This window comes from Palaemon carinicauda, chromosome 11 (assembly GCF_036898095.1).
Source record: "Palaemon carinicauda isolate YSFRI2023 chromosome 11, ASM3689809v2, whole genome shotgun sequence".
NCBI lineage: Eukaryota > Metazoa > Arthropoda > Malacostraca > Decapoda > Palaemonidae > Palaemon > Palaemon carinicauda.
In genome coordinates, this window is record NC_090735.1 from 81939522 (window position 1) to 81956024 (window position 16503).

Genomic DNA, 16503 nt, shown 5'->3' on the forward strand with positions numbered 1-16503 from the left:
TAGGTAGAGAAAGGTTGTACTCATATTAGAACAAAGTTATCTATTTTGCTCACATGTCCATATGCAGATTTTTAAGGGTTAAATAATACTCTTGCATATCTTTATTAATTCAAATTTGGGGCGAAATAAGACGAATTACCAATCAAGTATTTATTGGTAATAAATAAATAGTAATTCAACATACGTAACATGGCATTAGTATAATGCTAGTGAATGCAAAAGAAACATATAATACAGACAAGACGAGAAATGATTATTTCACCTGAAAGGGAACAATAATTAATGCCACAAAACTGAAAATTTAATAAATTTTCTAATATGCATTTCTGTGAATAACTGTCTTTTCAAGCTGTGTAAAAAACACACGGCACAAGTGTATCTCTATGTTTCTTCACCTTTAATAACTGGAACAGTCCATAGTGCCACCCTGGTGACACATATCTTTACGTGTTGCACTGTGAAGTGTCAACACCTTCACCCGATTCTTAACAGTCCCAATCAATTCACTGTTCCTCGCAGCGCTAAGCGACAGGTTTTAGCACACTACCTGCTGCCACCACATACCTTTTCAACTCTTGCACTTGCTTCGCATAGTGTTTAAGGAATACTCTGGATGACTTCCATCCAGTATACGAGCAAAGACGCTCAAAGTCCATGTATTGGAAAAAGTTCTATGACAAAGCAATTTTTCTGGGATCATGACCTGCGAATGTACTGTCAGGATCCGCTCTGCAAAATGAAATAGGTGATCTTCGCCCTTAGTTGTTTTAGGGATAAGTTTGAACCTGAGGTTTCTCCTTTAAAGAGCTGTCCTCCCCTGAAGTCTGAAGTTCTACGAAGATAGACCTTTAGACACTACTGGACACAGCGAGACATCTTCCTTCAGAGGGCAGATTCTCCAGGGACCCCACCTTTTGGTAGGTAGCTTGTTTTTGGAGAGAAACGTTGGGTCAGGAAAAAGATTCAGTTCTCCCCCTTCTGTGAACTAAATATGGCCCACATCTCTAGAAAGGGCCACTATTTCACTAACTCTGGCCCCTGAGGCTAGAACAAACAAGAATATAACTTTCTGGGTTAAGTCTTTCAGAGAGCAATCCTCATTGTTCACTATTGAGGCAAAGTGTAGGACCTTATCCAAGGACCATGAAATGGGCTTAGGAGGTGCTGCAGGCCTAAGTCTAGCACAAGCCTTTGGGATCTTGTTAACCCTTTTACCCCCAGGCTATTTGGAACTTTCCAACCCTTAACCCCCAGGGGTTATTTTTTTTCAAGCACATTTTGCAGTATATTTTTTTTAATTGCTCTAACAGCCATAATTTTCATCAGAGAGAGGTCAGGTTGGTCTCATTCTCTTGGAAAATGCCTGAAGTTTCTCAAAAAATTATAAAAAAATATGCAAAAAAAAAATGTAAATAGCAGTTTTTTGCTAGGACGTACCGGTACGTCCATGGGGTAAAGGGACGAGTTTTGTGAAACGTACAAGTACGTCCTTTGGGGGTAAAAGGGTTATAGATTTCATTGGATAAGTCTTCTTGAAAGGCATAAAGCAGAGGTCTAGTCACGGCTGACTTACATGTTGTTATCATGTTGGCTGCTAAACCTTGTTCATGAAGGTGAATAAAGTAGGATAAACAGAAATCTGTTGAGATCTCTTTTGGCCTTCTTGCCTTGAAGTCTATACTGTCTCTCGAGATCCCAAATTTTTTCTTAACTGTTAAGGAGAGAAAATCATGAGATGAAAGTTTTGGGTTTTCTGTGACGAAGCGAAGACAGTCGACTTTTGTACTTGTTGAGTCAGAACTGGGTACGGCAGAGGGACCAGCCTTAGCTTCAGTTCCAATACTAGAGGGAACCAATTGCTCTTCGGCCACTTGGGAGCCCCTAGAGCTGCCGTTCCCTCAAATAATCTCAGCTTGTTGAGGACCTTCAACAGAAGGTTGGTTGGAGGGAACAGAAAAATGCAAGTCCATCTGTTCCAGTCGAGGGAAATGGCGTCCACCGCTTCCGCTATATGGGGCCATATAACGAGGTAGTTTCTTGTTGTCGCTCGTCGCGAAGAGGTCGATCTGCAGTTCTGGGACTTGACATAAGATGAAGGAGAATGCTCCTGCGTCTAGGGACCATTCTGACTCTATCGGCGTGAGCCTGGATAGAGCGTCTGCTGTCACATTGCAGAACCCCTGAAGGTGAACTGCTGATAAGTGCCATCTCTTCTTTTCCAGCAAGCGGAAGATGGCCAACATCACTTGGTTGATTTGGGGTGATCTCAACCTTGACGATTCAAACATCTCACTATAATCTCGCTATCCAGAATCAGTCTTATGTGGATTGAATGGCAAGGAGACAATTTCTTCAGCGTGAGAAAGACTGCCATGGCTTCCAAAACGATGTGGAAGGTCTTGAATAGAGAGGACCAAGTCCCTTGTACTTTCCGTTGGTCAGAGTGACCTCCATATCCTTCCTTTGATGCGTCTGTGTGGATGATGACTGAAGGTAGAGGTGGTTGTAAAGGCACGGACCTCCTCAGGTTCTTGGTCTTCAACCATGGCATGAGAAGTGATTGTAGTCGAGTCAGTATCGGTCTTCTTAGATCTCTTTGAGTGTTTGATGCGTATCTTCTCCAGACTCCTGATGCATCTTTTAGCCGCGCTCTTAGCACCGGGTCTGTCACTGATGGTGTAACTTTAAGTTCCATTGTATTCCTAACCATTGAAACTCCTCAGCTGGAGATAATCAAGACTTTTTGACATTGATCTTGAATCCCTTTTTTGGATGCTTGCGTGCATTCCGTCTCGGATGCTGCCCACACCAGCTAATCTTCCAGGTAGGCTACCACCTGAACACCTAGGCGTAGTTGTTGAACGACTGCATCTGCAAGCTTTGTAAAGATCCTTGGGGCTATGTTCAGTCCGAAGGGCATGGCTCTGAAGACGTAATTCTTCTTCTGTAGTCTGAATCCTAGGTAGGAGGAGAGTGGGCGATTGATTGGAATATGCCAATAGGCATTTGCCATGTCTATCGAGACTGTGTGCGCCCGCTTTGGCAGCAGGATCCTTATGTGTTGAAGGGTTAACATCCTGAACTTGTAGTTTTCTATGAACTTGAGTGGCGACAAGTCCAGAATGACTCTGAGTTTGTCTGAGTCCTTCTTGGGAACACAAAACAGCCTTCCTTGGAATTTGATGGACTTTGCCCTCCTTATCACCCGTTTGCTCAAGAGTTCTCGGGAATATTCTTCCAGGACAGGGGTGGAGTGTTGGAAGAATTGAGGAAATGATGGCGGAGCTGTCCTCCAGCTCCAACCTAGTCCGTTCTTGATTAGGCTGTGGGCCCAGGGATCGAAGGTCCAGCGATCCCCAAATTTTTGGAGTCTTCCTCCTACCTGAGGCCGCTCATTGCTTCGGTTGTCCGGAGGACTTTCCTCCTTGACCGCGTCCTACTCTACCCCCTCTTCCTCTTGAGGGGCATCTAGAGGAGCCTCTTTTTGACCCTCTACCATTAGGGTGAAAGGTAGTGGTCTCCCTCTCATAGGCACGAATAAAGGCTGGTGACTGGGCCACCATCTGCTGGGGTACCATCTGGTAGGTGGGTTGGGATTGTGCCACCATCTGGGGTACCGCTGTCATTGGGACTGCGGGAAGTTGTTGTTGCTGTTGTTTCCTGACAGGGCGAGAGGGCAACCTTGGTCTCTTCATCTTCCTTTTTGGTTGGGGAACCTCATCCGGGGAAGACTTCCTCTTCGCCGACATGCCCCACTTTTGGAGAAGATTCCTGTTCTCCGTGGCAGCCTTGTCAACTACTTCCTTGACCCTTTCACTCAAGAAGAGGTCTTTTCCCCAGATATTGGAAGCTAGCAGCTTCCTGGGTTTGTGCTTCACCACAGCCGAAGCAAACACGAACTCTCTATATGCCCGTCTGGCCCTAACAAAGCCATATAGGTCCTTGACCAGTGTTGCCAAATGTGATTTGCCCACGACCATGAACATGTCTGGAGATCTATTATCGTTTGCCATTGCCTCCAGGGTAATTTAGAGGGACAGGGATGCGGCAAGCCTTTCCTTTGTCTCTTCCTCCCTACGTAAGAGAAAATCAGACAACTTAGGGAGGCCTCCAACTTCCCAACTGAGAAGGTAAGATGTATTTCCTTCCAGTATTTGTCAACCATAGGCAGAGCTAAGGATGAAGGTCTACACTCCTCGAGTGTAGGGCAAAGTTTCCCAGCTTCTACTGCCTTCATAACTGCCTTAAACCATTTTTCCACAAAGGGAAAGGCCAGTTTAGCTGGAGCAAGAAAAGAAAGGTGTTTCTTACTCAGGGCTGGCACTTTAGAATTAGTGAAGCCGCTGTCTTTCAGACAGCTTGCCATCAAAGCTTGAGCTTTCCCATGGTCAAGAACTATGACCTCTTTCAGCTCTGTCTCCTCCTTGGACACAGGTTCCGCCTTCAGAGGGACAAAGCAGTCTGGGTAAGACTCAAAGCTGGGCCAAAAGTCGACATCCTCAATGAGGACGGCTCCCAGCTTCTCCGAGATGAAGATCTTTTCGTTTGTGATTGGCATGTACTCTCCATGCTTCCAATGGTTTACTTCAGAACATGAAGGAAGATCCTTCACATTGAGTCTCTTGTGAGACCAACGGGACGCTACGAGATGATCCATTATTCTCCTCAGTTCAGCGTCCCTTTCTTTGTTTTGCTTACGAAGACTCTCCATCATCGTCGTGAGACTAGCCAGGGCTTTTCCCAATTCGTCAGATGGAGGAGCAGAAGACGTAGAGGGCACTGGTTCTGGGGCTGGATCGACGAAACGGACTCCGATTCGACGTCGTCCTCTTCAGTCTCAGGAGCCAAGGTAGACTCCTCTTCTTAACCATCCGCAAGAAGGTCCTTCTCGGTGTCCTCCAACACCTCTGACATCCTCTCATCTAGGTGGATGTCCTTCATCGCGTCAGACATCCGTATCTACGGAAATCTGGACGCAAGGGATCTCAGGATGAGGCTGTGGTATAACGGCATCCGCAGTTGCCTTAGGGAACAGATAGGCCCGCATCTGTTCATTCAGAAGGTAAGGCCCCATGGCATTCTTCTGGAAGCCACAAACCCATCTGCGCAGCTTACTCCGTGCTGCATCCCTTGACTCCGCTGACTTGGGGTCATCAAAAGCCTCAGTAACCATGGCTTTGCATACATTGCAGTCCTGGGGGTCCCAGTACTTGAGAGGTCCCTTGGTGATGGAACAGAGACAGTGCGCCCTGCACTCTACATGGCCGTAGAAGTCCTTGCTCCTGACGTTGCAGAAGACTCGCAGGCACTTAGGGTGGTCCTACTGGAAAAAGAGGAAAACAAAATGAGTATGCGGTAGTTCATCTCACCTGATAAACTATATAAATATTATTATTAATATTTTTGCATATTTATTGCATATAGCTAAGGATAGACAAGCCAGAAAGAATTAGGAAAGACACACACTTGTGTTTCCTGTCCAGCCAATTGCTGTGACCTCCCTCAAAATTATTAAAGTCTAGGGTTTTCCTATTCAGGAAACCCAGTGGAAGAGTTCTAACCTACAAGGATAGATAAGTGTATCTTAACATGACTTTCCAAAGGTTTAATAAAGAGGGTCATTTGTAACTGATCATCTATCAGTATATGGAAAGAAATCTTTCTTTCCTTATATAATTTGGCCTCAACAATAGACTGAGCATGGACATACAGGGTATGTTGGGAAATTAACAACTGTATAATCTATACTATAGTTTTCTGTCTGCAGTATGATCTATACTGCAAATATACTGGCTACTGTATAGTCATATACTGTAGTTCTAGCCGGCATGTTGCCGGCAAGGCTAGCACCTGGGGGCACAGTCCAGCCGACGTCTTGCCGGCTGGGGTGGTGGCCGGAAGCATCCACCCACACACAGACCATTGCTGGGCTCTGCCGGCCACTGGTATGTGATTGGCAGTCCAAGAGAGGACTAAAGAACACTCTACAGCAAAGGGGTCTCCTGCCGGCAGCCGGCACAGCCGTTCCAATCTTTCCCGGAGCCTTGCGTCCATAAGGGAAAGCTGAGCTACTAAGCTACCACAAGCAGGAGCCCCGGCCGGCCCCACAACCTGCCGGCAAGCATGAGATTGTAGGACGACGGCCAAAGGGTTGCTATGGCTAGGCCATCACTAAAGGACAAAGGGGGAGGGAAAAGGGTCTTGTATGAAGTGTGGAAGGAGCCAGCAGGGTTGCTGGTCCATCCACACCTTTAAGAAACTCTGTTTCAGTATCGGCGCCATCTTAGGCGGCAGGAGAATATCTATTCTCCAGCCTCGGGTCTGCCAATACAGTTAAGGGGCCGGCAGCAAGCTTGCCGCCTCCCCTCAACAAGAGAGAAACAGAGTTCCAGTGACAGCGCTATCCTAGGCGGCAGAAGAATATCTATTCTTCAGCCTAGGGTCTACGAGCACAGGACTAGTCTACTAGTCCGCAGGGAAGAGGTGACGATATCATACAACCCCTTCAGGTGCGGCCTAGGGAGGTCTAGTCTACTATGCCGGCAGCCTAGTCCAACATGGGAATGACTATTCACCCTGCCGGCCGGCTGCCGGCACAAGACTATATACAGTGGAACCTCTACATACGATTGTCCTAACATACGAATTTTCCAACATACGAAGTAAAATTTCTGTCTCGACACTCGAAGTAATGCTCCAACATACGATGTAGATCTTGTTTACGCCGGTAGATGGCAGCACGTAAGAAGGACGCCATTGAGCGTCGAGTGCTCTGTTCTCTGTTCTTGTGTGTATCGTGTGGTTGTCCTCTGTTTGGTCTGTTATTAACTGTGCTTATTTTCTTCCTTTTCTCACATTTCCTTTTTGATTTTACCTATAATCATGGTGCCTACGAAGCTGAGTTCCAGTACAGGTAGTGGTGAGAAAAGGAAGAAGGCAATTCTTTCATTAGAATTGAAGCAAGAAATTATAGAAAAACATGAAAGCAGTGTGCATGTGAGTGAAATGGCTAAACAATATGGCCGGAATAGGCCTATGATCTCGACAATCATCAAGCAGAAGGCAGCCATTAAAGCAGATAAATCATCGAAGGGGATCACCATTATTACAAGACATCATAGCAATACCCTGTAAGAGATAGAACGCCTTTTGTTGATAGGGATATAGGACAAAGAGATTGTTGGCAATGATCATTTCTGAGAAGGGCCAGCGTGATGAACAGAAAGAAAAAAGTGAAGCAAAGAAAACCAAGATAGCATTAACAAGCTCTTTTAAAAAAGTCTTCTCTCTTTTTCTGTTTCTCTCTATACATAGCATTAACATGTTCTTTAAATAAAATCTCTCTCTCTCTCTCTCTCTCTCTCTCTCTCTCTCTCTACGCTGTTATAGTGTTAGAGACGTCTATTATTTTTTTTTCCAAGAGAGAGAGAGAGAGAGAGAGAGAGAGAGAGAGAGAGAGAGAGAGAGAGAGAGAGGTTAAACGAAAATGTGTTTACAGTACATATGATTTTTAATAGCGTCAACGAGTTGAAAAATAATTAAATATAACTAAGAAAGTAATAACAGCTAATCTGAATTCCTTTATTAACTAAAACAAATATTGATACAAACACACTCGTGTGCGCATGCACAAAAACACACACACAGGTGCAAGAATTGCTACGCAGTAAGAGACAGACGGTAGGGGAGGAGGTAGAGATGGTGACTGCGATAACGTACCGTAACTCGTCACTGAAGGTGACGAAAATTAAAAATCAAAAGAAAAAAAATGTAAAAAATATGAAATATAAAAATAAAAAAAAAATAAATAAGCTAAGTTAGACTAAAGTTTCCATAGTGTAAGTTACGGTACGTTATCGAAGTCACCATCTCTACCTCCTTGCCGATCGTGTCTCCTCCTGAGTGTTTGTGTGTTTGCGCATAGGCACACGAGAGTGTTTGTATCATTATTTGTTTTAGTTAATAAAAGAATTCAGATTCGCTGATGTTTTTTTAGTTACATTTAATTGTCTTTCAACTTGTTGACGCTGTTAAAAATCATATGTACACAACATATTTTTGTTTAATCTCTCTCTCTCTCTCTCTCTCTCTCTCTCTCTCTCTCTTTCAGAAAAAATTAACAGACGTCTCTAACACTAACAGTGAAGAACAAGAGAGAGAGAGAGAGAGAGAGAGAGAGAGAGAGAGAGAGAATTTATTTTAAGAACATGTTAACACCATGTCTACCTTCTCGCCGATCGTCCATCTCCTCCTGGCGTAGCAAATCCTACACCTGCGTTGGCCTGTCTCTAAGGTAAAGTGACAATAAAACACATATTTTATTTATTATTTCTTTATAATTATCTTTTTTACATGCTTCTTTCATTTTATGCAGTTATGTTATTGTTATGTGTAATTATATGTAGTCATTTATTAAGGAGTTAATATAGGTTTTTGGGGTGTGAAACGAATTATACAAATTACAGTGTATTCTTATGGGAATATTTGCTCCAACATACGATTGTTTTAACATACGAAGCAGTTTCTGGAACGAATTAAGATCGTATGTAGAGGTACCACTGTACTCTGAGGTTCTGACCGAAACCCAAAACCTGCTATCTGTGGCTAAGGGAAGGGACAGAAAACCCTAGCCTATTCATGCCTGAATGACAACTCGAGGCACGACCAACCAGGGTTGTAGCCAAAGGCTACACTCAGAGGGAAGGAGGGATTACCCTTAAATCTCCACTGGAGATGAATATCGATTTATATAATAATTCTAGGAGATATCTATCTCCACCTGAATTGATAAAATGATACACGAGGGTAACTGGGGAACATGTATGAAAGTATACTAAAGCCACTAGGCTAGTAGCCAAGTGGCGGGTGAGAATCGACTACCTTAATCACCGAAACTCTCTCGTATACGATCTCAGATGAGGAAAATTTATATGCAATCAATGTATCTTACATGTATAAATTGCCTAAATAGCTTCATTTAAATTTAATAACACTAGGAATGTCTATTATATCATGCATGGAAGTAAACTAAAACGCCTAACCCAGGTTCGGTTACCTAAATCGCCGAAACCATTACAGATACAATCGGCATAATATAATTAACTCCTAGCAATGAAGACTGAATAGCTATTAGATATTCATGCTATTTATACCAGGAAAGTCGTTCTGGGTAACTAAATAACTCATGCGTTACGAACGACAGCGTCCATGACGCCTCCGGTTCACGCAATAGCTCTTTCACTTAATTTAACCTAATTTTCAGTGGCAGAAGAGGCTAGAGATTGCATGATAAATCCAACGAGATAAGCGTAAACACGAGAGCGAACAGGAAAATCACCGAGCTTGTAGCGCTACACTTATAAGAATAAAACATGGCGGCGACAATGGCGCCATCTAGATACTAAAGTTAGTAACGGAGGAAGGGTACCTTGATAACGGCTCCCCTTTTATTTTTGCCCCCCACCCCACCCCCACCGAAGCAAAAACGCTATTCAGGGTGAAGATTGCTGTGTCGTATCAATATATACGTCCCCTGATATTATGCGATATCCTTGAGAGAAATTTTAAGGATATTCCCGCCAGGAGTTGGAATTCTGGACACCTAAAGGTAAATTCTCTGGGAATATCACTGTAGTCAAATATACCCTAGGAAGCTACTGATAGGAACCTTCCATCAGGACGACATGGCCTGAGCCCAAAAATCAAAATTAGCATAAACAAAGCAAAAGAGAGGTAGATACTCAACTTTTGCAAAAAAGAGGAAGCCAATTCCCAAAACTAAACATCAAAGTTTGCGAAAAAAGCGCCCCCAAAAATCAACCGAACTGTAGCCATCAGCTGCGTTCAAAGGAATGAGAAGCAGGAACGTATAGGGGCACTCGAAGGTGATAGGATGAGTAACGGCTCCTTACTTATCCTTCCTCTTAGTGGATTAGACTGGGTAAGGTCTGTTTGGGGTGCAGATATCTATGGTTATCTTAGTATACGTCTCTGATTATATACGATATCTTCGGATAGTCATTTCCGGGGTTTGGAACCCACTGATACCTGACAGTAATTCTCTTGTAATATCAATCACAGAAATATTATACTGCAGAAGTTGCCAGAAGGAACTTCCATAAGGACGACATGGCTCGACCCCAAAAAAATATTTAAATTTTTTCATAGAGAGAGAGAGAGAGAGAGAGAGAGAGAGAGAGAGAGAGAGAGAGTAATGCATATCTACATTTTTCATCAGCATTATATATTACATATACAACAAATATTACTTGAACCTAATGTATGTATGAACTTTTAATCATTTTTATTACTGTATTAGAATTACTAAACAAAGGTTTTATCATTAAATAGTTTACATGTATTAACTATAAAGTCAGGCTGTACTGCTCTGTGTCGTTGATTTGAAAATGTAGGTCGAGAGTAATTATCGTGGAACCGCAAATAGGTGATTTTTTTATTTAATACAGTAGGTTATATGATTTTTTATATCCTGAATAACTGTATCCAACAAATATCAAACCCTCAAAGGAGGAGGCCCAACTGTATTTCCATTCATTCTTCATGAGAAAATTGTTTTTGTGTTTAAAGAATATGGTGTTTAAACGCAGTTTTGGAATGAACTATGTTCAATCTCTGATGTATCACTACTTACCCCACAATGAGTTGACGTTGACAAGGTAAAATTGTAACGCAAGGACAGGTAGATGCACAAAATGAAGGCGCTTAAAGGAAGCATTACAGTTACAATTGACAACTTCCTCAAAGGAATGCGGACAACTGTTTCTGAATCCGACATTCTCGTTCATAAAGTCTGAAACATAAAAGGAAAATAAGATATTTAACCTAATTATCTCCATTTACTATAAAACACAATAAAAAAAAAGCAAATTTCAAAATATGACAAATTTGTATAGTGGAACCTCTACATACGATCTTAATTAGTTCCAGAAACTGCTTCGTATGTTAAAACTATCGTATGTTGGAGCAAATATTCCCATAAGAATACACTGTAATTTGTATAATTCGTTCCACACCCCAAAAACCTATAATAACTCCTTAATAAATTACTACATACAATTACACATAACAATAACATAATTGCATAATATGAAAGGAGGACGTAAAAAAGATAATTACTGTATAAAGAAATAGTAAATAAAAAATTTATTTTTATTGTCACTTTACCTTAGAGACAGGCCAACGCAGGGGTAGGATTTGCTACGCCAGGAGGAGACGGTCGGTGAGAAGGTAGGACATGGTGTTAACATGTTCTTTAAATAAATACTCTCTCTCTCTCTCTCTCTCTCTCTCTCTCTCTCTCTCTCTCTCTCTCTTGTTCTTCTTCACTGTTAGTGTTAGATATGTCTATTATTTTTTCTGAGAGAGAGAGAGAGAGAGAGAGAGAGAGAGAGAGAGAGAGAGATTAAACAAAAATGTGTTGTGTACATATGATTTTTAACAGCGTCAACGAGTTGAAAGACAATTAAATATAACTAAAAAAGCAATATCAGCGAATCTGAATTCTTTTATTAACTAAAACAAATATTGATACAAACACACTCATGTGCGTATGCACAAACACACAGGTGTAGGAATTCCTACGCAGGACGAGACACCATCGGCTAGGAGGTAGAGATAGTGACTGCGATAACGTACCGTAACTTACACTACGGGAACTTTAATCTAACTTAGCTTATTTATTTTTTTTATTTTTATATTTCATATATTTTACATTTTTTTCTTTTGATTTTCAGTGACGAGTTACGGTACGTTATCGCAGTCACCATCTCTACCTCCTCCCCAACAGTCTGTCTCTTACTGCGTAGCAATTCTTGCACCTGTGTGTGTGTGTTTGTGCATACGCACACGAGTGTGTTTGTATCAATATTTGTTTTAGTTAATAAAGGAATTCAGATTAGCTGTTATTACTTTCTTAGTTACATTTAATTGTTTTTCAATTCGTTGACGCTGTTAAAAATCATATGTACTGTAAACACATTTTTGTTTAATCTCTCTCTCTCTCTCTCTCTCTCTCTCTCTCTCTCTCTCTCTCTCGGAAAAAAAAATAATAGACGTCTCTAACACTATAACAGCGAAGAAGAATGAGAGAGAGAGAGAGAGAGAGAGAGAGAGATTTTATTTAAAGAACATGTTAATGCTATGTTTAGAGAGAAACACAAAAAGAGAGAGGACTTTTTTAAAAGAGCTTGTTAATGCTATCTTGGTTTTCTTTGCTTCACTTTTTTCTTTCTTTCTGTTCATCACGCTGGCCCTTCTCACAAATGATCGTTGCCAACTATCTCTTTGTCCTTTATCCCTATCAACAAAAGGCATTCTATCTCTTCCAGGGTATTGCTATGATGTCTTGTAATAATGGTGATCCCCTTCGATGGTTTGACTGCTTTAATGGCTGCCTTCTGCTTGATGATTGTCGAGATCATAGGCCTATTCCGACCATATTGTTTAGCCATATCACTCACATGCACACTGCTTTCATGTTTTTCTATAATTTCTTGCTTCAATTCTAATGAAAGAATTGCCTTATTCCTTTTCTCACCACGACCTGTACTGAAACTTAGCTTCTTAGGCACCATGATTATAGGTAAAATCAAAAAGGAAATGTGAGAAAATGAAGAAAATAAGCACTGTTAAAAACAGACCAAACAGAGGACAACCACACGATACACACAAGAACAGAGAACAGAGCACTCGACGCTCAATGGCGTCCCTCTTACGTGCTGCCATCTACAGGCGTAAACAAGATCTACATCGAATATTGGAGCATTACTTCGGGTGTCGAGACAAAAATTTGATGGAATTTTACTTCGGATGTTGGAACAATCGTATTTGGAGGTTCCACTGTATTTTTTCTAGCAATACACACCTTGAGGTCTTATGATAATATTACTTCAGTAAAGCTGATCTAGCCATAAGACTTTTAACGAGGTAAACAACCCCACCACTAATTATAGGGGTATCGGAGGGTAGACCACCCACCCGGCTCTCATAATCACCAGTGATATGACATCACTTTTGATTACAGGCATGACTGACAAGGGGATAGGTGATGGCGGTCCAGTATGAATAAAGAGCTCAGGGTTTTTATGCTTAGTTAAAATGCAAATTATTTCCAAATTTGACATTTGTTCCAACACCCCCCTACAAACCTTTCACTCTATAAAAATCACCATTAAGTGGATGGAAGTCCTAACCAACTGGCTGGTAACTTGACCAAGGCTGTGACTGTGTGCTTCGCATGAGCTTAATCGAGGCAACCTCTCACCTCATTAACTCTTGCGTGTGAGCGAGAGTTGACAGCTTGGAGAATTGGTATGTGTGAGAGAACTAGATAAGGATTCTTGGAGTTTCAAACACTCCACTTATTTAAACTAGACATTACCCAACTCCTCCTTGCAGGGAGGACAGGAATATAACAAATATAAATCATATAACATGTTAAACAAGAGTAGGTAGTAGGTTGGCCAGGAACCAGCCACCCATTGAGATACTACCACAAGAGAGTTATGGTGTCTTTTGACTGGCCAGAGTACTACATTGGATTCTTCTCTCTGGTTAAGGTTCATTTTCCCTTTGCCTACACATACACTGAATAGTTTGGCATATTCTTTACATATTCTCCTATGTCCTCATACACCTGACAACACTGAGATTACTAAACAATTCTCCTTCATCCAAGGGGTTAACTACTGCACTGTAATTGTTCAGTGGCCACTTTCCCCTTTCTAAGGGTAGAAGAGACTTTAGCTATGGTAAGCGGCTCTTCTAGGAGAAGGACACTCCAAAATCAAACTATTGTTCTCTAGTCTTGGGTAGTGCCATAGTCTCTGTACCATGGTCTTCCTCTGTCTTGAGTTAGAGTTTTCTTACTTGAGGGTACAGATCCCTATGAATACATTGGAAAGTTACGTAGCATAAGAAATCCTCTATTTTGAATATTTCGATTGGTGAGGTTTTGCCATACTTTTTCTGGTTTTCAATGAAGGATTCTTTCAGGCCTCATCTCGTGCAGATAACAAACAAAAGTAAGCCTTCTTTAAGAGATATTGAGGATAACATTTTTGAGGCAATAACTAGGTACATTCAGGTCGGAAAAGGTTCCGTCCAAAAGTCTGACAAGAACAAAAGGTATGTGGCAATTCTGCTTTTAGTTTACTTCATAAAGGGGAAAATAAAGTGAATGATTCAGTAGACAAGTCAAAAAATTTGGCAACTACTCTAACTGCCAAAGTAAATTTTGGAAAAGGGACAGATTTTCAACACTGTATTTTGTGTGTAAAGGATGGCAATACTGAGGCAGCTAACCCTCCTATCTTTAAATGTCCTATGTACAAAACCCCAACCTCCAAGTTGGAGAAAATTGATCAGTTGAAGGCCTGTAGAAAGTGTGCTAACATCCATGAAACCACAAAATGTAAGTTCAAGTTTAAGAGACCATGTGTTAAATGTAATGGATGGCACTTCAGCTTTCTTTGTAAAGACTTGGAAACTAAAGTTTGTGAGAAGCATATTGGGAAGAGTTTGCCTAAGACCATAGAGATTGGGATAATTCAAACTGATTTTTAAATTTTAAATGCAAAGGAGAACTGTGAACCTTCAATCCTGCTTACATTCAAATTCTTCCTTCCTAATAATGTAGTTGTGAGAACACTCACTGATACAGGTTCTCAACTAAATTTCATAGGGGCAAATTTTGCTAAACAAAATAATTATATAATTATAAGATAATTAGGAATGGGTTTGCTATAACCATAAAGGGTATAAACTCTAATAGAGATAGTCACTGATATTGTTGAATTGGAAATGATGAATGGTTCAAAACACTTCATTGAAGCAATCTGTCTTCTGGAGATTAAAACTAAATTAGTTCTCCAAGGTTTCAACAAGGTTGTCAAGGGCCTTTTGAGAAAGGGATATAGACTTGTTGACCAATTTTTTAATTATAGCAGTGAGGAAATACCAGATATCAAGCTTATTCTTGGTGTTAATTCTGATTATTGTGTAGCAGTTAATGTCATTTCTTTTGGTGAACCCATTTCGTCTACTTACAAAGAATTCCCATATGGTGTCGTTCTTTGTGGTAATCTGGAAAGGTTAATAAGGAATTTACATGTTTTACCTGTTAACACTAATGAATTGTTAGATGGTGGTTGTGATAATATCAGTTGGTCCTAGCTGTTTCTTACTGTCAATGTTTGAGTATTTCTTTATATTGTTTTGTGTATTGTTTTGTTCTTCTTATGTTAATGATTTATAGCATGATTATCATAAGTTATGTGCTTGTGTTAACGTGTGCATTTATGCTGTTATTCATTCTTGTCTTTCTTTCTGTTACAGATATGTTACAGATATAGGTATTTATGTTTATAACTACCTATTACCAGAGGTTATATTTGTGTTTACAGATACTTACTACTCATTAAGCATAACTACCCTGTTAACTATCTTGTCTTCTTTTAAACTGCATATCATTATAAGTTGGTTTTAAAAATAGTCATTCAGGAAGGATCTATCTGAGTTTTGTGTCCATTCAAATATACTTCAATGGCGACGAGGAACTGACTCACGAAAGGGAAAATTAAGGATGGCGCATTTGGGTAATATAGCAGAATATGACAAATCCGAAGACTTTGAAGATTATGTCGATAGGTTTGATCAGTTCTGCTTAGCAAATGACATAACAGAGGAAGATAAGAAACGGGCAGTTTTCTTGAGCGCCGACTACATATGGACTTCTGAAAACATTGCTTGGCCCTAGTAAGCCCTCATCAAGGACTTATCGAGAACTTACTGAGCTTTTGAAAAATCACATCGACCCAAAACCCATCCTGATAGCTGAACGTTTCAAGTTTTACAATAGGAAACGTCCAGGAGAATCCATCACTGATTATGCAACGGAGCAACGGAAATTGGCGGAAACATGTCAGTTTGGTGCTTTTCAAGAGGAAGTTTTAAGAGACTTGTTTGTTATTGGATTGGCCAACCGCTCGGCACAGAGGAAACTTTCAAGTGAACAGGAGCTTGACTTGAAGAAAGTATTTTTTCGATTGCGCTAAGTCATGAAATGGCTGATGATTGATTGATTGATTGATTGATTGAAAGTTTTCTGGCATCCTGACATCTAAGGTCATTGACGCCGATACCATTTACTGTATATGAAAATTAAAAGAGAATTCGATTAAAACCATAAAAATTAAGAAGTCATTAAAATAGTTAAATAGTTTTCAGAAGACCTGCTTCTGAAATAAATCTAAAAATTCCGCTCGCATAGTAAGACACATCATGTCCAAGAATCTTGGCAAGGATAAACCTGCCATCCTCACCTTGAGCCTCAAACAGATATCTATTTCTTAAGTTAGTAAAATTAGGGCATTCGGTCAACAAATGCCTCACTGTTAAAGGTACTAAGCAGTCCTCGCAATACGGTTGGTGTTGGCCCTTCAGCAGAAACTCGTGTGTCAACCGTGTGTGACCAATACGGAGACG

At 40.9% G+C, this 16503-nt stretch overlaps 1 protein-coding gene across 2 annotated transcripts in view; it reads right to left on the reverse strand.

Annotated features, from left to right (window-relative positions):
• Positions 1–10811, reverse strand: part of LOC137650079 (post-GPI attachment to proteins factor 2-like) — a 614847-nt gene extending 604036 nt beyond the window's left edge. For both annotated transcript variants that reach the window (XM_068383148.1, XM_068383149.1), the window contains exon 1: positions 10652–10811. In XM_068383148.1, the coding sequence (XP_068239249.1) occupies positions 10652–10795 (144 nt within the window). In that variant the 5' untranslated portion in view covers positions 10796–10811. The remainder of the gene's footprint in view (positions 1–10651) is intronic.
• Positions 10812–16503: the final 5692 nt, after the last annotated feature.